The sequence below is a fragment of the Pyxicephalus adspersus genome, chromosome 4 (genome assembly GCF_032062135.1).
Source record: "Pyxicephalus adspersus chromosome 4, UCB_Pads_2.0, whole genome shotgun sequence".
NCBI lineage: Eukaryota > Metazoa > Chordata > Amphibia > Anura > Pyxicephalidae > Pyxicephalus > Pyxicephalus adspersus.
The window spans coordinates 140,768,188-140,794,039 of NC_092861.1; the positions used below are offsets into that span (position 1 = coordinate 140,768,188).

The following is a 25,852-nucleotide window of genomic DNA, read 5'->3' on the forward strand; positions in this document are numbered from 1 at the left end:
TCAGGAATAGACACGCCCTGCAGCCAGCATCAGAGACACACAGGCTGCAGCCAGCATAAAGGACACACGCAGGATCAGATATCTGGAGCTGTCTTATAAACGGGTGAGTGTCTTATTTTAATTATTTTTTTAAAAATCGGGGGTGGCTTACTTAATGGGGATGTCCTAAAATCGGGGAAACACGGTAGATGGAAATGAGAGGATACATTATTTCAATCACTTTTTTGGTTGGACGTGCTGTTATTATGTAGTGGTTGTTAATTTAAACCTACACCTGACCATTTTTCTAACACCCTTAAAGATGTTAGAACCTCCATCAACATTTAAAACGATTTTGGTATATACCCACTCCTCTGAGGAAGCCTAGTTAGGCGAAACACATCGTAATTCCAGACATATATCTTTCTTTCAAGCATTGTAAACATGGTACCTCTATATAGGATTATGGACTTGAAAATAACTGATATGGGGAAATTTGTATAGTATTCAGTCCCAATAAACTCCACAAAGGGGTCGAGACTATAATATTTATTTAAGTGTGTTACTATTGTAAAAATAAATAAATAGTTTTTAGTTTTTTCACTGGAATAAATGTTTTCCTAAAAAAAAACAAAAACTCTTTTTTATTTATTTTTTTACTACCAAGGGGTTGGCATGTACATTTTTCACTAAATTGTTTAAGTATGAGGAGTCATCTACTTGTGTTTGGTTTTTTATGTATATACCTGCTTATTTGTTTATTTTTGTGGTACCAGGATCAAAAGTGAAGGGAACTTTAGTCATTGGACAGAAAGGTCTAGATAAAAACCTGAAAAATGTTATTTCATTATTTGTCATTGCAACAGAAAGTAAAGGAGAAATCTCAGTACTATATAAGCAGACAGTTGGGAGTAGAAGCCCAGTCAACGTGTTTGGCTTTTTTTTTGGATGTTGTTTTGGATGGGTTGGAGCTTCATTCTTCTTCATGTAATCATTGCTTTCTACAGATCTACAAGGAAGTATTTCCCACATTATATCTCTTTTTAATGAGGGTACCTTTTTTAAGTTTCACAAAAAAGTACTCTTACCCCTCCATGCTCATTTGCTTCCTGCTACAGGAGTCCAATTTATGTAAGCTTTGCTGTTGAATGGCATTGTTGCTTACCAAGGTATATGACTTGAGATCCCTGCTCCTTATCATTGTTCAGGCCTGGCAATTGTCTGCTCAGGACTAATCACTGTCAGATGGGAGCTATCACATTGTTCCCCATACCCAGAAGCCATGCTTTATTACCACAAGCAATGGTGGTAAGGGAGAACGAACACATGAGCATACCTCACTCACTGGGCCTGTTTTAATAAAGCTCTCCAAGACTGGAGAGGATACACTTTCATCAGTAAAGCTGGGTGATCCAACAAATATGGAAGGGATCTGGTCCAGGATTCAAAAAATTGTCTTCCAAATGACTTTGAAGTAATCCATTACAGGTTTGCTGGATCACCCAGCTTCACTGATGAAAGTGTATCCTCTCCAGTCTTGGAGAGCTTTATTAAAACAGGCCCACTTAGTAAAGCAGCAGTGTGTCTTTAAGGCCGATTTTAAAATACACCAAACATATCTGCTAAAAAGTATCCATGCAGCTCCATGAACAAAAATTCCATCTCTGTTGATCAGAGGCTGGAAATTGGTTGCGGCTTTGCAAATAGAGGAGATTGTTGCTTGTGATTAGATGGCTTTAGCTGAGCATTATTGTACCAAGGTCTTTAGCAGATTCAACAACATCAAAGTTTCAACCGTTTTCTCTTTATTAGAGCTACATTACAGATTTTAGCATTTTAACATTGTCAGCATCATGAGCTTCGATAATGCTTTGATCCATGCTAAATTATTTTAAAATATGAGATGCATTTTCCCAACAGGTCCAATTTAGGAAACTTTTAGACAAAACACATAATTCAGTAATAAATGAAACTTACAATTACCAGTCTCATTGGACCTGATTTATTAAAGCTCTCCAAGGCTGGAGTGGATACACTTTCATCAGTGAAGCTGGGTGATCCAGCAAACCTGCAATGGATTTCTTAAAAGTTGTTTGCTATACTGGGCCATATCTATTCCAGGTTTGCTGGATCCCTCAGGTTCACTGATGAAAATGTATCTTCTACGGTCTTGGAGAGCTTTAATAAACCAGGCCTATTGTTTATGTGTTCCTCTGGTGGCTAATGATCTTCAGCAGATCAATACAGCATTCATACGTGCTATTCCACAGCATACACTGAATGTGATCTAAGTAAAACAAGACTTACCCAAATGGGTTTGTTAAAGCATCTGGGAACCAAACATTCTGAAGTTTTACTATTTATTTGAAGAGAGCAGAACATTATGCATGTTAATGCCCTGCAATGCGTTGTAGCATATGCATGACACTGAAACTCATGGCGCAGAGTTTGCATGTGTTGTGTGAACTGTTAGAGAGGAATTAAACCTCGCTATACTCACTGGTACCCGTTCCATTGCAGAGCACCGTCATATTCTTCCTTTTTGCGATCTCAGGCCAACTTAATTGGCCAGGCTGGGGTGATGTAACTCCCACGCAGGCGTGCTGGAGTTTAATTTGTCCTGGCAAGCCCAGCGGAAGCTGGGATATTTCTGTGAAGCAATTGGAAAGGTACAAATGTTTATTGCAATAGGGACATTGCCTGTCCCTTTCTGCAGTAATGCCCTGCCTGATCAAATGTTTTTAAAAGGTGAACTTTAGTTATCACACAGCACTACAGTGGTCACCAAAACAAAGAAAATAAATCTGCAGGGCACAGGGACACAGAGAACTATTCTGAGAGCATTCTCAGGATACATTACACGTGCACAAATTCCTATAATATATAGGTTTTCATTGGCAGTTCATATCCTTGCCAGTCCCACCTATTCTCACACCATAGAGTAGCTTCACCATATAGGCATGGTGTTGTTCCCTAATGTCAAAAAAGTTTAACTTGTATGACATTGTCTCATTATATTTAGACTATTCCTGTGCAGAAGGTCGAAAACTCTTTGAAAGTTCTAAAAAGCAGAATTATTTATTTTTATCGTATCCTAGTAGCAGGTATTCCCAGCATGAAATGTTTCAGCATCTGCATTCAGTAACAGCCACTGCACATGGATTATCTTGAAGCAATAAGTAAAATAAAAAATCTCATTATTGTCCTTCGGCAAATAAATTTGGTATTTTCAGAAGTCACAAAACTTATCCTCTGTCAATAAATAAAATCACATTTGCATTTCAAAATTATGTCTGGAGCCAAACTAGCGTGTGACTGATTAGGCAAAAGCAAGCAACACGAGCTCTCTGAAGCCTTCGGAACCTCTGCAGTGCTCTATTACAGGCAGATATTGTGTGTCTCTCCAGAAAACACCACTGATGCAATTAGTACACAACCTGAATTGCTGAGAGGCAATAAGGTGATTAACTGAGTGTCTACAAGACTCAATCATGTCACAACAAAACCGATGCTGATATATGATATAGTTGTAACATATAATGGTTTTCTAGAGTGCAGAAGAATAATATCCTAAAATACCGTATGCATATGACAGCAACCCAGGACTACCACAGTGAAGCTTTGTAAAATGGATATATAGAGTACAGCATCTGTATTTAATTCTCTTATTATCATTCTTTTTTTGTTTTCCTGCGTAGGTTTTCATTAGGGTTGTGCATGGTTTTTTCTTCAGATCTTTAGTATCCTGCTTTTGTAGATTTCAGGTGTTGTTTTTGCAACTCAAATAAGTTGATTTATCAGTAATGGGAGAGGTGCACAGAGAAGGAGCAAAGTGTATACAATGAACTCCAGTAGCCTGTTTATACATACTTATTGCAATAGCGAATGGTGAAACATGCAATGCAGTAATGCACCATAAGTGCATTGGCCCAATGAAGGTGCCATTTATTTTACTTCCAGGGGGTACAGCCTGCCCTTCTTCACTGCCTAAAGAGTGTTTCAGCCTTGAAAAAAATCCCACCACTGGCACTGATTTATGAGCTCAAGGAACTATGGGGAAGGAGCTTCCCTAACATCACAAAGTCCAAATACGAACAATCACATCATAAGGAACTTCAGACCCAGGCACTATGGGGTTTCAATAGTGAGGAAGGGGGGACTTGCATATTGCTGGATATGACTGCAGGGGACATCGTTTGACCCTAGAGCATTAAAAATATATATTTTTAGAGCTAAAAATAGAATAATAAAGTAGTTTTGGTGTGTTTACTTAAGTTTCTCTAACTCTTTGGACCCCTAAAACATGTTCACCAGGGAGCGGATGATCACACACATCCAATTCATTATTGGTGGGTGGAACATGAGTTCCCTTTTGCCAGCAAACTATCTTGCTTCAGTGAGCACTAAAGAGCACAGTTTTGGGCTAGGGTGAATGGGGGTAACACTCATTATAATGCTGAAGTGCACGTGGGCTGGTAACATTATAGCAGGGGTGGCCAAACACTTACTATGGAGCTAACAGCCTGCATTCCTGGAATGTTGAGCTGACTCATTTGGAGGGAGGCATGTTTTTTTTCTTTTTCACATTTAATAAAAAAGTGACACTACCCTTTTAGTTTTGGAATTGTGTATGCATTATTCAGCACCATGGAAAGCAGAGATAGCAGAACATTAGCTGCTACAGTTTTATCAATATTTCTACTGGCAAGTTTTAACCTAGCACTAATCACTTATAGGGGGAATCCCACCAAAAAATCTTAAGGAAATCCTATCTTCGTCAAATTTGCCTTTTTTACTGGGTTGATTTATTTAATTAATCATTGGTAAATACAGCCCTTTAAGCAGAAACCTAAAATGAATGACATTAGGTTAAAAAAAAGCACTGTCCATAGTAAGCGATAGCCTTTTTTTTTAGCTCCTGCAGCCACATTCTGACTTTATAAATGCATTCTTATATGTCCTTATACCACCTGATATACCACCATATACCATAGCAGTGGGTAAAATGTTAAATCAGCCTTTCTCAACCTGTTAAACATGGAAAAACCCTTGAAAAAACTCTCTGGTCTTGGGGAACCCCTGCTATAAATATTATTTCCACAACTCCCAGTATAATAGTGTGATGGTCATTGAGAAGAATACCTCTTACATTGCTGACCAGTGGCAAGTATGCCAAAAAGATCACACATTGCCAAAAAGATCGTTGATGTCATTCAGACTGAGCTGAGAGTCACAAATTGCTCATTGCTTAATGAACCCCTAGCAACCTCTGGAGGAACCCTGATTTAAACACTGCTTTAGATTATGTATACCCCTTCACACAACAATTCTGATGTAAGTGTTTCAGTTGTATAGTTAGCTTTTTGCTGTATATTCCATTTGGGGACAATGGAAAGACCTTAGTATTTTCCCTCACTTTCTTTCCTACCTTACCAGCTCTTGTGCTTTTACCTCCTCAATGTATTGGAAGATTTTAAAGCTCCTCTGCTGTTTCATTAACTAAACATCAGCGTGTTCACTTTAACCCTGTTTATTTCTCATACTTGTCTCTTCATCACTTATGAATATTGTATGAAGCTTTCACCAGTCCTGCAATCCAGTGTTTAGATGCCGTTATTTCTCATCTGATTATACTATGCTCCTTATTTAGGCGCTCATATTTTGTACATTTTTTCTTTTGCACTGTTGTAATCAAATATCTCTGCCCTACATTCTGATCCGTCTCCCTGTAATTGATTTATATATGAATAATGCAGTGTCAGATTATGGCGCATATAAAACAGAGGCTTTAGCAGTCTGATTTTTTATCATAAGCATCTGCTTGAAACATATCAGTTGCGTTTGACTACAGCATTTATTGGCATTCTTAATTCAAAAAAGGTTAAAAATATACCATAGCTAGCAATTATTCCCAACATTAGAGAATAGTTCTGGATCACTGGCACAAATATAAAAGTAATGGATCCATATCCTAAGTTTGAATTCTGAAGTAAGATTGGCAATGCTTGCCTTTTTTTTTAATTACTTTTCTTTTTAAAGTTTTCCATTTTATTCGAGGTATTAGTGGCTACATTACATACATTGATTGAGGGGTAAAAAATTTAAATCAGTAGATGTGACCTTCACTTAACATTTACTAGAGGTGATGAACATGTTTTAAATGACAGTGAAGCGCTGATGTCACATTCACAGCTTTATAAATTTGTCTCATACATATCACTAAATAGAGTTGGCAAATACATACATCATAGGTACTAAGACTTTAATTTATATTAATATCAATATTAAGGCTACTATTTATATTACTATCATGAATGTTTATATTGCTGATATATTATACAGCACTTTAATAAATCAATATGCATGTGAATAACTGTCCCTCTGAACAGCTCATATGTTACTACCACAGTCTTAGAACAATTCTTGGAGGAAGCCAATGCAATGAATCTACAGTATGTTTGTAAAATAGGAAAGGACACCTGGACAGACGCAGAAAACTGTAAGGCTAGCCACTTACCCACCATGCAATGGTTTCCAGGTGTTTGGTGGGGAATATGCCCTTGAGGAGCTAGGTTCCTCTACAAATGAGAGGGAGTATGCCTGTTAAGTCCTTTGAAGGTGGTTTCTTTTTAGAATTTAGCTCACTTGATGGGTTTTCTGTCTGTAGAATCAGTATCTGTTGCTGTACAGTATTATGTTGCTGTGTAATTGGGCCCTCTGGTAACACTTTTGTGCATGGGAAACATCTTGGCCATAAATTGGGTTACTTGGAAAGGGGAATATCTTCTTATCAGGTAAGATTCTGTGGTGATGCTTCTCCCCGTAGAGTTTGATTTCTGGGAATATATGTTGGTATGGAACTAGATTTGCTGGGGGGATATCTCCTGGCAGTGGGGGACATATCCAACAACAGACCCCTGAACTGACTTGGGGCTCCCCTGTCGAACTGACTCGAGGTACTTGTGGGGACCCCTATTTACTCAGGAGAGTCTGGGGGCCCTCATGCAGTGGAGGAGTTTGCACCTCTCTATGTCGGTTTCTGTCTCTTGGTAATGTCAGAATCTCTAGGGAGATATCTCAGATTCTCTTAGGCATATCTCCTCATACAGTCATATTTGTCAAACGGGTTACCATATTCAATCACTCTCCAAGGAAGGGAGTATCTGTCTTTGGAGTTAGGTCCTGTGTAGTATTTTTTTTTTTACCCCTGTGAAGTCAGGTTCTCTAGAGGGTGTACTATTTCTTCATGGAGTCAGATTCTATAGAAATGTTTGTGCTTTGAAACTTTCCTTGTTTACCATTTATTTTAATGTATTGCCCAGTAGAGTAAAATTTATTAGAATAATATATTGATTTTCTCTGTTTATAGCTGTATTTTTACTAATTTTTGTGTGGCGAATCCAGAAATGAGCCAAGTTTTTTGCTATCACATCCAGTTTTTACGATACAGGGTACCCTTCATTTTTGTCAAAAACATACAAATTTTACATACAATGAAATAATAACTTGAATGTACTGTTTATTTAAATTTCTTTTGTTCATACAAAGGATTTATTGTTACTATTTTTTTTTACAGTCAAACATTTGAAAACTGATTGGGTAAGCGGTTAAGGTAAAAATTTACCCCTATAGCTTTTCCTGGAGTGTTCAGTGTTAGGACAATCCCGCCGGATGCTCCAACAAGTCAGCCATCATATGTAAATCCCATTTACCTTGATACCGTCTTCCATGACCTTCAAATCTTGGTGGAATCATTCACTGTTGCTAATCACTGACTGCACCAAGGTTTTCCGGGAAGTTAGAAAGATGGCTATGCAGAAAATGCACTTTGATGCTTATATTTCAACCAAGCATCTTGTAGCTCTCCAAGAGTTTCTAGCCAATTTCTGTGTAATTATTTGCTCGTGTGTTTCCAAGAAAGTCCTTGACAATTGCTTTGAATGATAACCAAGCATTCTTTTCAACATCTGACATTGTCCTGATGAAATGTTCATCTTTGATGAGCTGCCGAATCTGTGGACCATCAAACACACCGACCTTTATTTTTTTAAATGGCAGGCTAGGTAATACCAAAATGAGGTACTTGAAACATTCTCCTTCAGTTGGCAAAGCTTTAATGAACTGCTTCATCAGACCTAGTTTCATGTGCAGAGGCAAGAATATAATATTCTTTCTATCAACAAGTGGCTCATGTAGAATGTTCGGATCACCTGGTTTTAGGACAGATCTTGGAGGCCAATTCCTTTCCACCCAATGCCTCTCACAAGCTCTGCTGTCCCACATGCACAGATAACAGGGATACTTGGTGTATCCACGTTTCTGACCAAGAATGAAGGATACCATTTTAAGGTCAACACAGATGACCCAATTGTGTTGGTGATATTGCAACAACTCAATGACTTTCTTTATGTCTGCATATTTTTCACAAAGAGAAACGGAATGGCGGATTGGGACTGACCCAAATATATTGCCATTGTGAAGGAGGACACACTTTAGGCTCCGCTTTGATATGGATTGAAATTCCCAATTCCTACATTAAACCAGGTATGGTATGTCAATACACAAAGCCACTGTCAGTTCTAAAGAACTGCAGTAATGCAATTTCTCTGGTTCGAAAGTATGACACCTTCGTTCCTTTTTCAAGCTTTTCTCACACAGTCTTGATGCTAGGAATTCTGAAGCCTTCTTCGATGGTCCCAAATCACATGCCAAATCACTCAACTCATGCTGATCAAATCCCTTACGAACAGAGTCCTCTTCAATTTCAAACTCCTCATGAATGTTGTCACCTAGTTCATCACCATAATCATGTTCTTCAAGAGAGGGCAGTGTAACGAAAACCGGCACTGGGATTTCATCTGAATGAGCCACTGGCCGTATAGCTGATGGTAGACTAGGATACTCTATGTTACATTTATTTTTCTTGTTATATCCAGAAGTTTTCACAATACAAAAGTAACTGTCATGGAAATGATTTCCTGGCTCTCACCAAACCATAGGTATACCAAATGGCATCTTATCACGTGTTCCCTTTGTCCACATCTGTAAACCCTCGACGCGCTGTTTGTACACCTTATGAGGGGCCCAAGACTTATCTTGATCACCAAGTTTAACTTTGAAATATGCCAAATAGGCTTGCTCTACAAATGTGCACTTACAACGAGAAACAGCAGAGCCAGACATGATCTGAAAAAAGGAAATACGTGTGTAAGTAGAAAAATACATTTTGCTTATTCACTACAAAGTGCAGCGCACAACCTCTGACCACACTGTCTTGTGTGTAAATGAATAGCCTATACAAATCCAGGCTACAGTAATCGCATTAAAATAACCATTAGAGAAAAAACCTGACGTGATAGAAGAAAACTAACTACACTTTCAGAATCAGCATAATTATTTTAGTGTAAATAGGCTTAAAAATTGAAGTCAACAAAAAATTTGTTCAAAATTGTTCCCCAGTGTAATATTTGTATTGCATTGTGAGAGATGACATATAATATTCTGGTATCTGCTTTTTACCCTGATTGTACCACTCTACACATGTGAGTTAAAATAAAACAATGTACAGTATGCTATTCAGGATAAAGAGGTCTAAGGAAAGCCCCTGAAACATGTTGCATGTTGTCATGTTGGCATATGCAACATGACAAAATAAATACTAATACATTTTTTTCTACAACATTAAAAACCTGGCAGAGGTCTTAAGCCTTCTACATGGTAATCTTATAATTTAACTGGGCTTTAAATCTTTTGCTTTAATGATTTCTATGATGATTTCATGGTCATTCCCAGTGACAATAGAGAGGGGGAAGGAAAACAAGTGGCACCCTGTAGTGCTCTTTTTTATTGGAAAATACCGTGATTGTTTCCACTTGGTTGATTATCATGATATGGTCTAAATAAATTAGTATAATTTGTTTTACATATGGAGAGGTAACAATTCTGCAGCATAGAAAGATTTCGTTGCTGGAACACTGGTATTAAACTGCTGGGTCACACAACAGCTCAGGGCCTTCAAGAAAAAAAAATGGTGGATGGTGAGGATATACATTTTGTCAAGAGATGAGCTTTAACATTTGAGAACATGCCTGCTTTAACTGGCATTTGGGCATCCACACCAAGCAAGAATTTGTTATGCCTCCTGGTATTGAATTATGCCTGACAGCTCTGCAATATGGCAAAATGCATGGACCACTCTCCCCATGTCTTCTGTCAGTGTTGTATCATCAAATGACTTTGTATAAAGTTTGAAATCTCTGCCAGTGTGTCTCCAAGTAAGGTGCTCCCTATCATTTCAGCATACTAATGATGTTTATGAGCATGGAAAACAACAAGCCACAAAGAACTTGGGTGCCAAGGTTTTTTTGTACATCAAGTTTTATATTCATACCTGTTGTGACTGACACCTTCTCTGTTCTGTCTTGCTAAATTAATGCCATGTGATAGACAAGAGCAGGTTGTTCAGAAAACATCTCTTGTTCTGTGACTCACTATACAGTTCACACTTGTCCATGGAACACAGGGACGGTGTACATAGGCTGGAAATGTTGAAATTTGTTTATGCATGGAAGCCAGTACAGGATAATACAGAGAAATACAATTTACATTCTGGGTAGGTTTGTGACATCCATCACATTTGGAGAAAGATTTTAGTGAAGAAAAACAAAATTGTATGTATCAACATGCCCATTAAATGAAGCATGTGTTGTGTTGATCTAAAAATTGCCACCAACCTGGCTTTAGCTTGACTTCTTTGAGTCCATGACAGGTAAGTAAAGCCAGCTGACCTGATCTGCATATTTGACTTGAACCTTATTGAAGTCATATGATCAAAATAACCAGGTAGGAAGGTTGAGTCAATATTAACGGCTACATATTTATTTTTTACTTGAAAGGGTAACTATAGGCAATCTTATAAATGTTCAATAATTATTATTATTTTTATCAATAAACAGGATTTATATAGCGCCAACATATTACGCAGCGCTGTACATTAAAAATAGGGGTTGCAAATGACAGACTAATACAGACAGTGATACAGGAGGAGAGGACCCTGCCCCGAAGAGCTTACAATCCAGTAGGTGGGGGAATTTACACCCAATAGGAGGGGAGATATGTAGTGGTGGGAAGTAGTGACGGTTTCAAATAACAGAAGAAGACGGCTGGGCAAGTTTGAAAAAATGGGTTTTGAGTGCTCTTTTAAATGAGCAGAAAGTAGAAGCAGGCCGAACAGGACGAGGAAGACCATTCCAGAGAGTTGGGGCAGCTCTAGAGAAGTCTTGTATCCGTGCGTGTGATGAGGTTATGAGTGAGGAAGTCATAAGCAGGTCATTGGAGGAGCGGAGAGAGCCGCTGGGGGAGTACTTTTTCACCAGGTCAGAAATGTAAGTGGGACAATAACTGTTGGGTAATTTATTGAAAAACCAACCATGCTGGTGCACTGCACTATTCGTGCATAGTGTTTCCTGCTGCCTGCACAGCTGTTCCTATTACATATAGCTGACTGTGTCTAGATAAAAAGTGAGTGCTGGCGAATGGAATATGATGGCTGGCCCGTTCTGCTTGGGGTCACAGCCAGGCACTTGTAAGCAGTTGCACTCATGGTGTGCAAACTTCCAGTGCAGCAGTACCCTTGCTAAAGCTATAGTTTGTGCCAAGTGATCTTCCTGATAATTATGTTTTGTTTTTTTATATGGTGCATATTTATTTTCAAAGGACATTTAGATAAAAGGAAATCACACTATGGCAGATATGTGGTTTCTCTTACCCATTCCATAGCACATTGTTGTTTGTACCAAGTATCTAAGTTGGAGGCATGCCTACCAACATGCAGATATTGATTATCAGAGGGAAAGATATTTGTACAGCACCACTGTAGTAAATGGGGATGGTAACAACAAGAAATATATTCATAATACAGTAATTATCTGTAAAATGCATGCATTAGTACCAAGCACTACAATGCATCATGAATACATTTCACTAAGATTCTGTTCAATTTATTTATACACTTTTGCACCTCCAGAACACACAAAATAGCAACAGGACCCACATTTTTGAGCATTGAGAGGAGTTGCAGACTATTCATTCCGATCAGGCTGCCTCAAGTTAAGGCCCTCAACATCTCTCAAAAATACATGCAGTACATTACAATGTGTCCTATTATATTTGGACCCTTAAGGTGGTTTGTGGCACCAAACTGTACGCTGTTATTCAGTACTACAGAAAAGGTTTGTATTTTAATAAAACACAATAGCGAGGGTTACTTTAAATACATAGAATGGTGATACAAAGATTAAAAAAACTGCCAGTAGAAGGATTTGTTGATATGTTAAGTCATATTGAACCAAGTTTTAAAGGGTTTTGTGTTCCTCCATATCTTCTGGCATGTACAAAGATGGTTGAACTTGATGGGCATGTGTCTTTTTTTCAGCCACATAACTATGTAACTAATCCTATCCTTCATCCAGCCTTATTGAAGTAGTTTTTTTCCCTGTGCACATGGATCTCTGATAATCTCTGTTTGTGGTTGCAGGGCTGCGATTCCCAGATGAGTATGTCAGAAGTGTCGTGTATGGAGAGCTCTTCCTCCTGTCAATCACTGGTCCACAACGCCGCTCCTGAAATCCTCATCGGCCTGCTTTATAACGCCACCACGGGCAGGCTTTCTGCAGAAGTGATAAAAGGCAGCCACTTCAAAAACCTGTCATCCAACAGACCTCCCAGTGAGTGAAAAGCCTTTCTATTCTTCTTCCTAATGAGTTCTAGCACCAGGAGAATCTCTGCCTTTTCTAATTACACTTAAAGGACCAGTAAACCAGCAAGTGCATTTTATTCATCTGCATTGTACACCAATTAAAACAAATTGCTCTTTAGCATAACTGTCTGTGCAGCATTGGGCTTATTCGCTAATCCAAAGGGTAATGTATAAAGTGCTGTGACCCATAACCACCAAACAGAATTCATCTTTTTTAATATGATTTTAGAAAACTGGAATCTTATGAGTTAGGTTCAAGTTTAGTCACAGGTTAGGTAAATATTTAATTGACACTCTTCCAAAATAAAAGGTCTGCATCCACCATTAAAAATGATGATCAGGTTGGGGTCTTGAGGTTGTACGAGCATAGGTGTCCTTATTATTTTTGATTAAGGTTCATATAGCGGCAACATATCATGCAGTGCTTCATAAAGTCCATAGTGATGTCACTAACATTCCCTCAAAGGGGCTCAATGTTTTGTCCCTACCATAATCATATGTCATTACACAGTCTAAAGTCAATTTAAAAGGAAGCCAATTGACCTAACTACATGCATGGTTGTAGTGTATTGTGGTAAATGAGCTTTTTATGGACTTTGTTATACACCAAGGCTTTAGTTTTAGGCCTAAATAGTTATCAATTGGCTTGCAAAAAAACACATTTTCTGTCCAATAGCAGCCACTACTTATTTAGTGCATGTGGCTGTTTACATAGCAATTGGCCACCACATATCATCTATATATGTAGCAGTACTGAGCCAATTGCAGTGTAGCTCCAATTAGCTGTTGGTTGTCGGGGGCCCCAGAAATCCCTATCAAGTTGCTTGCACTGACCCTGTAGAGTTTTCTGCTCTGTAAAAGCCTGTTAGTCAAAAACTAGCCCAAGAATCTGAAGTCTCTTCTTAAATATTTAATGAAAAATCCTGTCTGTCAACTGGTCAACATCTGTTCTTTGCCTAAGGGTTTTGTTTTGTAATTTGTGTTACAGTGAGAACTATAAATAAGGCCAGCCATTAATTTAACAGTAGCTGCTATAGTGTAGAATCAGTCCAATGTGTTCTCTAATTCCATGTAAATCATCGTTGTGGCTTAAGCCTTTCTGCATCATGTCCCAGAAATTCCACTATTGTTTAAGGTAATCCTAAATAAATAATCCAATAATAAATCCAAAAAACTGGCAGCTCCATTGATGCCCCTGAGCCTCAAACCCTGTGAAACTAATGTATGGACATTCTACCTTCCACGGGTAAAATCAAGTACCGACACTTCTTCCCCTCACTGATTTCAAGGTCAGTGTATATGAAATATCAATATATGAAACAGTTTTAAATCACAAAGGTAATAAATGGTACATACAAGTTAAACAAGACATAACATTCAAACGTAACAAAACACAGTGTTCAACCCAGAATTTTTTTTAAAGCTGGGTGGGAAGAAAATGTAATTCAGTGGAAGCCTCTGTATTGTGACCCAATTTATTAGTAACCACCCAAAAACAGCCAGGTGGTCATTGAAAAGTGCACCTGGCTAAAAGGGGCTGGGGAGAACACGGACATTTTAGGGAGAGGGAGAAATCAACACTAAAATTACCAACGTGTTCCTCCGTTCTTTTGCATTTCAACCTTTTTGTTACATTTTTTAACATTGGAAAAACCGAAACCATACAATATTTTTGTTACATATCATGCCCCTATGTGGGCAAACTTTTTTCAACTATTAGAACAGAACAAAAAAATATAAATCACATTGACATAAAACAAAACCACTTGTATTTTATTATTGTTCTTAGTTTAAAAGATATTCGGACATGCTAGGTTTTTTTGTGAAGTGTAAATCTAAACTTGTAAATATCCTAAACATTTAGCTTTATATTCAGGAAAAACTCTTCTGCTTGTCCCCTTGTAAAAATGGACTTGTCTTTCTGAATAAGGCCCATTCACCATTCCCCTGTCAAGCAAGTGGACCCTTATTGGCAACTGAGGCTCCCTCTTTGGGCTGGGTCACTGGGCCACTAGGTTGGGGAGGTTAGGTATTCGGTGGCAAGGTGAGAGTAAAATTCAAAAGAGACATGTAACAAAATGTAATGACACACACCTTGTGGTGTAAGCTGTTAGGCAGGAACTCTTCTTTTAAAGTCATTAATCTACTAGCAGTTAGCAAATAAAATGTCAGCTTCTGAGTTGCACAGTTTGTACAGCTGAGATCACCCAAAATTAATGTAAACCTGTGCCAGGAGAATAAACAGTGTTTGCTAATTGCTTTTTTTTAAATGTCAGCTGGTTGGCATGCCATTTCTCTGGCTATGGTGTTATAAAAGACACTGACGCATAACAAGCAGGCAGATTAAGATGTTCTGAGTTCACTTTCTGTATATTTGTGGTAAGTAGAGAAAGCCTGGCAGCTAGCCTTTTATAAAGGGGACAGCAAAGGCAGTACAACATTAGCATATAAACACCTGCTCAATAAATGTCATTGAACTTCCAACAGCATATTCTTCTTCCATCTGCCTGACGTTTTCATCTGCTGTATGGTACCCATTGGTGTTACACTGGTGGCAATCCTTTTCGGTTTTCAGATGGTTCATTTCAACACTGCAGTCCGGTAACTCAACCTGTCAGCAGCCACAAAAAATTGTGTTTTGGGCAAACGTATCATTTAATCCGTCTTCTGATTTCATGTTGTGTAACATCAAGATGGAAACAAATATTTTCCTTTGAACTATTTCAGCACCATTCAGCCTAATTCATTGAAATGGTGAGATGCATCTTGCAAACACAGCTCACTGTTCTTCTATACCATAGCAGCTAATAGGGCGTACGTACTTATGAGCAACCCTTATGTATTAAACTAACATTAAATGTTAATCTTTAGCCTTCCCTGTAGATTTTTTGTATGCCCAGTGCTCATGCCACATAGTTCAAAGATATTAATTTAAATACATTTCCATAGGCTCCTGGGTGGTGGAATGGTGCAGTATCAACATACTGCCATGTATGCTTGCAGTTGATGGGTATTGCTTAGTATTTGGAACATTATTACCAGACTTCTCCCCCAGGCCCATCTACTACCATTGTCCAGCCAGATAGTATGGCTGGAGCTAGGAAATGAAAGCCAGATAACAGAAAAGGCTAATACAATTTGGCTTTATACAATTTTGTTGCCAAGTACACTGGTTACCTTTTGGAATCCTGAGAATCCACATAGCAGTGCCCATTCTACCCCAATTCTGTCCAACACTTCCATTTACCCACAGATATTAGCTAAGATTGTGATTTGTTCAGCAAACCCATCTATCTGCAGAATGGTGAGCAAGATGCAGATCACTGCTTGTGAGTAAACTTTTCATAGTCTAGGGCCCGATGCAGGGCTGGAGTATCTGGTACTGAAATGGTCAACCTCTAACCTTTAACCCTCTCTCACCCAACTCTTGTAATTTCTTTTTCTGCTTCCCACCTCCTGTTGTCAGATGGACTGTTCTGTTGTCTTAAACACTTGATAGGTGGACAGGTTTATATAATCCGAGGTGAGTTCCATAGAGGCTAGCTTTGATGTTGTTGTTATCATGCCCGGGAGAACTTGCCAGCAGTAAAGCTGTCCACCATATTGTTTTTTTTTATGTTCAAATATGTCTCTGTTATCTGTAGTCCACCTAATCGGTTTGTCAATAGCGCCAATCTCTGCTAATGGATGAAGGTTTACAGACTGTATATATTATATATATACTGTATACAGTACAGTACTGTATACTGTATATATATATATATATATATATATTGTATATAAACATATATATAATTAAAATCACAACAGTTCTTTTACATTACCAAAAAGCAAAATTTAAAACTGTGAGTCTAATAAAAGTGCTAAAACTGATAATACACACTGCTTAGCTAAAACATTACAACTATATAATAACTGATAGGTGAAGTAAATACTAATGAATATCTTTTTTTATAATGAGTATTTACTTTGATAGAGATGTATACCTGGACATACAAGTGGCAATTTGTTAGAATGATTATAATTTCAAATGATGTGTCGAAAATCCCCAAGCCAACCTAGAACATAAAATGGCGGTTTTGTTCAACCTTAAGTTGATGAGATCATAAATGTTTTAGTTTTTTTTTCCATCCCAACAATCTTTTTTTTATTTTTTTTTTATTTTAATGTAAATTTTTATAAGGAGTCCTAGAACTCCCCGTCCCAGTGCCACCATCTTCTGTCTTCTCTTCCAGTCTTCTTCTTCTCCTACGTTACCTGATCTCGCACTGCGCAGGCGCAAGATTGGGTGACGTAGCCCGCTGCAAAGAGGGAAAAAAAGAGCTTATTTCACTGAGCATGCGTGAAATCGACATCTTTTACCCCTTAGTGGAAAATATGCCCCTAATTAGATCAGGCATGCGCAGAAGGAGCAGCCAAGTGCCTCTCGGGATATAAATTTTACTTTACATATAAGGGTTGTCTTCCCTAACTTTATGTAAAGAAAAAATGTTGCGTTTAGGTCTGCTTAAAAAATGACTTAAAATTACCATTTGTATGTCCAGCATTACCTAGGTAATTCAATTAGTTGTAAAGTTATTTGACAAGAGACACAAGATGCTGTAGAGCTGAGCCAACAGATACTGGAGCCATCTATTTGGATGTGTTTGTGTAGCACACATACAAGAATAGCAATACGGCTCTTTTTATAAATATATATCAAAAAGAAGTTAAAGTATCCTCAGATGTGTCAATGGGTAAAGTGTTTAAATTCTTGCAGCCCAGAATAAAGCTAGCCTTTCAATTATCCCCCGTTGTCCATTTTAACTCAGCATGACTGTATTTTATGGTTTATTATTAGACACACGTCCTATACTTTTTATTTTTTGTACGCTTCATAATACTGAGCCATCCAGCCTGCGTTTGGCACACATCTCCAATGACTGGAAGCCACCCTGGGACATAATTGTTCTTTAATGTTTTTTTTGTTTTTTTCTTTTTGTTATTTGCCACTGAAAATGACCGTATATTTTTTTACAACAGCCTATGAGACTGTTACGCTCAAATTTTCTCTGTCTACAGCATGAATCTTTCTACATCATCTACACTCAAATAGGAGACAAATGTGATAAAATTGCAGTCTGAAAGCATTCAAGTGATTTTTGGCTCCAGATCTGATTCATTTAACTCTAGCAGAGCCCAATGCAAGCAGCAATGCAAAGCTTACACATATGTGTCAGCCTCTCGTTGTGCTGGAAGGGTTACAGCCAAGATCTGTGAGGCTAAACCGCATCCATGCAGAGTGATCTTCGTCAGCCTCCATATTTGGCATTTCATCCCCTGTTCTGATGTCATCATTGCACTTCTGTACCTTGAACCCCCCCTCCGTCCCTTTACCCTCCTTCCCTTTAATGAATTGTTCTCATTCCCTCTGTTTATGTCGTTTTAGTCTCCAAAAACTCAGTGGTATGCTTGAAGTGTTGTGGCTAGACAAAGCTTGCTCGGTGTTAGTAACGCTATATTATTTGGCTTAGCCCAACGATTAAAAATGCAAGAGGATTATGAGGTATACCTTATATGCTAATGCAGCTGGCTTCATTGTTCTGAGCCAAGACTAATATTTTACATCTATAATTGTTTTCTTTTATTTTTTGCAGACTTAAACTTTTAAACCTTTGTTTTTCCTATTGGCGTGTTTTAAAGCTCATCTATCAGTTTGCAACATGCTGCAAAGGAGGAGGGCAGGGAGGTGTGCATATTATTCTGTACTGTTATTAGTATATTTCTGGAAATATTGTTGAATGCCTCACCTGTTCTACCAATAAAGTGTCACCTCCACCTTATCATACATTTATATACCGCATGGGACTAACTTTCCCACGCCTTCACTCCCGGCCCATCCAATACTTCTGTCCCTGATTCGGCACCAATTGGGTTTACACAACTGCTTGACACTGTCAGTCTTACACAAGCTCACTGCACTGTTTATTGAACCCTAGTTCTGGGCTTACAATTACCTAAATTGTAAGCTCTTCAACGAAGGGTAATTTCCTCCTCCTGTGTCACTGTATGTATCTGTCTGTATAACAACAGCATTTGCAACTACTGTTTAATGTACAGCGCAGTGTACATGTTGGCGCTATAGAAATCCTGTTTAATAATATTATTAATAGTCCCTTTGCGAGCTTGGAAGATCAGTGTTGATTCATCACTATTCTCATACATACAGTTATATCCTAAAATATCCTAAAGTAAACCTGTATGTCACCTGACACGTCCCCATTGATACTTAGCTTTCTAGTATTTGTTTTCCTATGCCCAGTGAAAAAAATTTGAGTAAAGCCCAAGTTGGCCTGGTCGGCACATACAAAAGTGTAAAGAGCCTCAGCTTGCTCCTGTTTGACAGAAAATATACTCATGCACCTATTGATTCAGTGTGGCAGGAAGGAGAGAGAATCACATTACCCTATACATGGAAGTGCAGTGGTACCTTGGTATAAGTCTTATACCAAACAGGACTTATACCAAACAATTTTTTCTTATAAGAAATAAAAGAAAATGATTAATCCATTCCCATGAAAAAAAATCCTATTGTTATTGGCACATTATACATTGATAGGGCTGTATAAAATAATTTAAACACTGCCTAATACTAAAATACATAAATACAAAAGCAATTAGATGAAATAAATGAAAATGTAACCTCTCTTTACCTTGCTGAGAAGAGTGGAGTGCCTACTAGGATGGTGCTGAGAAGGGAGGAGGAGATGTTATGTAATTCACAAAGAGTTATAGCACATGTTGTTCACTGAATGGTAGTAACTGGCGTACTGACGCTCGTGGGCAGTCGGGGCTTTGTCTCAGGAGAGGTAAATAAGGGTGGTGCACTTATTTTGACCCATACAAGTTCTAGCACAAAGGTTGTATACCAAGCAAAGGATGTGTACCAAGCAAAATTTTTCGTGTCCAAACAGGACTTATACCAAGTTGGACTTATTCCAAAGCGTGCTAATACCAAGGTACCACAGTATTGGCAATTTCAGTAGGAAAATGCTTTGACCTTGGAGCATTGGAAAGGAACGTATCGGGTCTGGCTATTATGTCAACCTGTTACTTTAACCATAATAGACCAAGAGCTGGTTTGCAATAAGAAAAAAATAAACAGAGAAAAATGAATAAATTCATATTAAAAAGCTGAAAGAAATAAAATCACTACAAGTACTTCTCTCTTCATGGAGTAATCCCTGTGCTTATCACATCCTACTATTCTCTTGTCCCAACTTTCAAGGTCTTCTTTGCAAACACAATAGGACAGTATTTGAAAAGTATTTAAGAGAAAAAAAAACAGATAAAACACATGTACATTTCTCTCTGCTCTGTATATTAAAAATGGGTGTAAAGCTACGTACACACTTCCAATTATTATCGTCGGAAAACGAACGACGAACGTTCCTGCACGATATATATGAACGATCGTATAGCACCGATCCTGCACATAGAGGTAACGACACGATCGTTCGTAGATATTGTACACACAATAGATACGATCGTTTAAGCGATAGAGGAACTATGTGCACGACAGGAAAGTGAACGGACGTTCGTTCATCACGCATGCTCTGAACATGGACGATCAACGAACGACCGTACACACGAACGATGTTCAACGATCGTCGCCCAATCTGATCCGCCGGTCCGGTCGTTCGTTTCCAACAATTTTCCTCGTTCGTCGGCGTCGTTGGTTACTTTTTTACGAACGTTTTTTTGCCCAATCGATCGTTCATCGTTCGATTGGAACGATAAAAATTGGAAGTGTGTACGCACCTTTAGTACTGAAAAATATCTATTGATCTCCTAAAAAATCGATTGTGTTCATAGATTATTGTTTGAACTGACACCACAGTACAAAAAATCTGTTGTCAGTCCTACATGGTTGTACAAAAGTTAGGCTACAGAACACTTTCCTATCAAAAAAGCATGAGATGGAAGTTTTGTGAAATCAAGCATGGGTAGGTTTAATAACACACAACAGAAATGTATGGGCTCAATGCATTTCGTGCACGATCACTAGATATATCAACAGCATTTTTAAAGGAACATAACATGTAAATGTGGATGTATTGCACAAATATTTTGGGTTTTCTAAACCTACACCTTATTCCTTACAGCTCACCAAATTCCTTCTAGCCAAAACCTCCAAGATAAAAGTGACTAGACCTGCAGCCATTTCCTGATTTGAAGTGAATGTAATCTGGATAAATGCCCCAGTAGAATACCAAATTCAGTTATTTAGAACAAGTATTTAATGGTGCTGATAACTCCCAATTTCTTCATTGGGCATCTCTACACTAAAACCATCATAAAATGGTCTTTCCCCTTACTCTCCTCCTTTACAGCATACATGCATAATAAATCTTGCAGCAGATCCAAATAAATTATTTACTATTGTTCATATGAATGGTATACACCATATCCTTCCTCAGCAATGCATTGTCTACTAACATGCCATGATATTTTTGCTCCTCTACTAATATGTCTCATTGGTTTTTATAGATACCTACGTAAAGTTAACACTGCTGAACTCCATGGGCCAGGAAATGTCGAAATGTAAGACATCGACCAGAAGAGGCCAGCCCAACCCCCTGTACAAAGAAACCTTTATTTTCCAAGTAGCCCTGTTTCAGCTGTCAGACGTGACTCTCATATTGTCTGTCTATAACAAGCGCAGCATGAAGCGCAAAGAGATGATAGGTTGGATATCCCTAGGTTTGAACAGCTCAGGCGATGAAGAGCTCAGTCATTGGACTGAAATGAAAGAGTCAAAAGGACAGCAAGTATGTAGATGGCACACGCTGCTTGAATCCTAATTGCCGTCAGGAGGTCTCTTGTGACTCAAGAGAGCTCATCTGCTCTTTTGAAAGGACAGGATGTAATTTAGCCACCTGCAAAAGATTGCTCCTTGCAGGTAATGGGTTTGACATGCCGCAGAAAGCTCAGTACACATCAGAGATGAGGTTTCACGCACAGTAGTGCGCTCTCCCCGGACGCCTGAGCGGAGATGGATAGAAGACGTAAGCAGCAGCAAGCGGATCTCTAGACGTGATATCAACCACTTCTTTTGGTGCTTTTCTTATTTTGTCTGAAAAAACTGTTTTTATACAAACCCCTGTTGATTAACCTGATCCTCCCTGGTTCTATCAAATGAAAAAGAGTAGTGTAAAAAAAAAAAACACTAAGGCTTTGAAAAGACACAGACACCCTCCGTTTGGTCTCCTTTTTTATTTTTACAGCATTGTGTAACTTTGTTAGCGTTCTCTTCTATTTTTGTACTTGCAGGAAGTAGTAAGATAGAAATGCTAAATACCACCAGTACTTACCGGTTAGCCTAGGGCTATAAGGGCGATTCAATTAACAGCAAGAGATTTAACTCGTTCGTGGCAACTGCTTCAATTGCACTTCATTGCTTTAACCTGAAACCGTTGTTAAGGGTTAAATCTCAAGCTAACAGGCCTTACTTGTAATAGCCTAAGGATATTTTAGTGTTGATTGAATGCTTGAAGGCTAAACCACCCAGTGTGGAGAGATAACTGCATCACAGATTCCAGCTGCCACCTGCCAAGCTATCAAGAAAGGGGTCTTACAAATATCACTATTTAGGAACATGGTGGTTAGCACTCTTGCCTTGCAGAGCCTTATGCTCGATTCCTATTGAGGGCTTTATGTAAAAGGAGTATGTATATTTTACTGTATTTGCAGGGGTTTCCTACCAAAAATATAGTCCAAAAATATATCAGTTCCTCAAATATTGGCCCCTATAGTATGTATGGCTAAAACCACTATAAAGAGTTATGTTCACTGCAGTACACTTTGGAATAAATGTCAGTTTACAGATTCATTATGGCATTTAGAGTTTGCAGACAAAATAGAGAGACTCCTTTTCTTGGCTGCAGCTTGGTGGAGAGCTGGGGACTCTAAAGCTACGTACACACTTCCAATTATTATCGTCGGAAAACGAACGACGAACGTTCCTGCACGATATATATGAACGATCGTATAGCACCGATCCTGCACATAGAGGTAACGACACGATCGTTCGTAGATATTGTACACACAATAGATACGATCGTTTGAGCGATAGAGGAACTATGTGCACGACAGGAAAGTGAACGGACGTTCGTTCATCACGCATGCTCTGAACATGGACGATCAACGAACGACCGTACACACGAACGATGTTCAACGATCGTCGCCCAATCCGATCCGCCGGTCCGGTCGTTCGTTTCCAACAATTTTCCTCGTTCGTCGGCGTCGTTGGTTACTTTTTTACGAACGATTTTTTGCCCAATCGATCGTTCGTCGTTCGATTGGAACGATAAAAATTGGAAGTGTGTACGCACCTTAACCCGTGTATATATCAATGCTGGTAAGAACATAATAGGTTATTTATCTCCACAATCTCCAATCAGGGCACGAATGTCAACGATGATTGGTCTTACCAACCATTTAAGGAAGTTAGTTCTACGAAGCAAGAAATAGAATATTATTTTTTTTAAGGATCGCCATTTTTCTTTAATCCAAAAACATGGATTTACAACAGTGTGCATCTTCTAAAAGTGCCCTGTTAGTATTTATAACCAGTTGTAAGGACATTAGATTGTAAGCTCCTTTGGTGCAGGGACCAATAATAAAGAGAAAACACTGTGTGAGTGTAAAACTTTGCATATTTTGTTGGAATTACATAAAAGCACAACATTTTTTTAAAGCTAAACCATAAACATAGTGCAGCCAGTATTAAAGGATATTTGCACCTTTAAGATAATTACTAAATCTTATCTCCAGACAAATATTAAAAACGTGTGTTGTAAATGTAATGTGTTTAGGTATTTGATTCTGTCTTGATATCAACCTCCTTTGATCCTCATATATTAGCAACCTGACTTGGACAGAGAGGGTCAGCACTGGAAACCAGGTCAGACATTTCAGCAGTGCTCAAGTGTTGGCAGGGAACATGTTGAGAGAAGTTGTGAACAGAAAGATGACCTTAACTGTGCGCTGTTTCTCTTTAAATGTCCACTCAGTAAGCTTTGTGTGTACAGGTCAGTGGTGGACATAGCCAACAGCGGAGGCCCTGTGCAAAACTGGCTTGGGTTGTGGGGCGATAACTACATCACTATGACTGACAACATTTGTGATGTGTGGCAACACACTGAATTTATTAAAATAAAAATAATAATAATTTCTTCACCTTTTGATTCTGCAGGAAGATTGACTAGAACATGGAATTGTAACATATTTGTACACCTAGGCACATTATATATGGAATTTATCTTTTTTATGTTACATAATATAACATGAAACATGTAATATATTTAATATGAACAGGTTAACTTGTTCACCATGCAAGATTAATAGAATATATGGCAAATAGTTGACAGGAAAGCAATAGTAGAAATCAATTTAATTTTATATTCTGTGACATTATGACACATTGTCAGGATTGGGAATATGATTTCCAGTTATTCGTTTGGCTATAACATATTGATATAAAAGCAGACAAAATACTAGAATCAGTTCATCATTACTATCCCAATCCCAATAAAACAATGCATATCTAACCCATGTAATGGACTCAACCTGAAAAGGGATTTCAATTTTTTCCTAAAGCAGAGCTAAAATGAGGGATTATGTAAACTGCCATGTTTAACCTGGGTATTAAAATACTGGTTTCCACGTTAGTGGTCCTATCTGCCAGAATACCAGACCCCAAATTATTGTGCAGATTAGTTGTTTAACTAATTGACACACAGTTACTTCCATGCTTGATTCAGATGTGTGAAATGCCCGAATCCAAAAGAGCAGCTTTACATCTGTTCAGCTTAGAATTCTTTAGAATGTATTGAGCAATGGCAGTTTACATAATGTCTATATCCCTGTTTCTCAACTAGTGTTCCTCCAGAGGTTGCTAGGGGTTCCTTGAGCAATGAGCAATTTATTCCTCTCTGGTCAATTTATTGGACATCAATGATCCTTTTAGCTGTCTGTAAAGGTGATATTCTTCCCACTGACCACTACATTAATATACTGTAAGCTGTGGATATAGTAATTATAGTAGGAGTTCCTTGAAGACCTGAAAGCTATTTCAAGGGTTCCCCGTATAGTAAAAAGATCAAGAATGGCTGCCCTATGTGGCAGGTCTATTTTATATATATATAAAAAAGACATCAATGTGTATATCCTTTGCATTAATTTATTAATTTGCTACACATTCTTTAGACCAGCGGTCGCCAAACTTTGGAATGTCACGGACCAGTAAATTTATCATTTTAAATCCCACGGTTTATACCATTGCAATGTACTCTGCCCAATATACTGAAATCTTCTTTGTGCATATAGCAAAATTGTAGCCTGTAAGCTCTAGTATCCAAATGGCCCATAACCCCCATAACGCATGCTAAATACTAGTTTGGCTTAGCAAACACACACATGAAATTATTCAGTGCTACCTGACCGATTAAAGCTGAACTTAAATCAACTAGGAAACTAGACATCTTCATAATGTGCAAGTATGCATAATGTGAGAGCAGCAGAATATAAATAAGGCCATTCCTCTGCTCATTTTACTTTCTCATCCAGTCAGCACATTTGTATATAGCATACGAAAAAAATGGCTTCTAGTCCTGCCTCCTCCTCTTTTATTGCCATTATATAAAGGTTGCAAGAGGTTGATACCAAGTCAAATGCAGAAACCTAAATTGTCAGTTTTATTGAGTAATTTATGAATATCTAGGTGCATTGATGTTTGTATTTTCTATCTGCCTGGAGTTCATCTTTCACAATATAGTATAGTGATTTATTAAAGCTATCTCAGACAGGTGAAGATAGATTGTCATGGGTGAACCTGGTTGATCCAGTAAACCTGGAATACATCTGGTCCAGGATTAAAAAGTTTTGCCAACTAATAGCAATTGATTTTTAAGAAATCCATTCTACATTTGCTGGATCACTCCCAGTTCTGGTTCTCCCAGGATAGTCTATCTTCTTCAGTCTTGGATTTTATTAAATCAGACCCTTTATTCTAGGGAAAAGGTCCAAAAATAAATGACTTGCAAAATTATGTAAGCATAGTCTTTATTAGCTAGA

General features: G+C 38.2%; 1 protein-coding gene across 3 annotated transcripts in view; it reads left to right on the forward strand.

Annotated features, from left to right (window-relative positions):
• SYT14 (synaptotagmin 14) overlaps positions 1 to 24,373 on the forward strand; it is a 77,361-nt gene extending 52,988 nt beyond the window's left edge. For 2 of the 3 annotated variants that reach the window (XM_072409808.1, XM_072409811.1), the window contains exons 5-7: positions 12,515 to 12,704; positions 16,203 to 16,259; positions 21,266 to 24,373. In XM_072409808.1, coding sequence (XP_072265909.1) covers positions 12,515 to 12,704; positions 16,203 to 16,259; positions 21,266 to 21,579 — 561 coding nt within the window. In that variant the 3' untranslated portion in view covers positions 21,580 to 24,373. The remainder of the gene's footprint in view (positions 1 to 12,514; positions 12,705 to 16,202; positions 16,260 to 21,265) is intronic. The other variant, XM_072409810.1, reaches the window with a different exon arrangement.
• Positions 24,374 to 25,852: the final 1,479 nt, after the last annotated feature.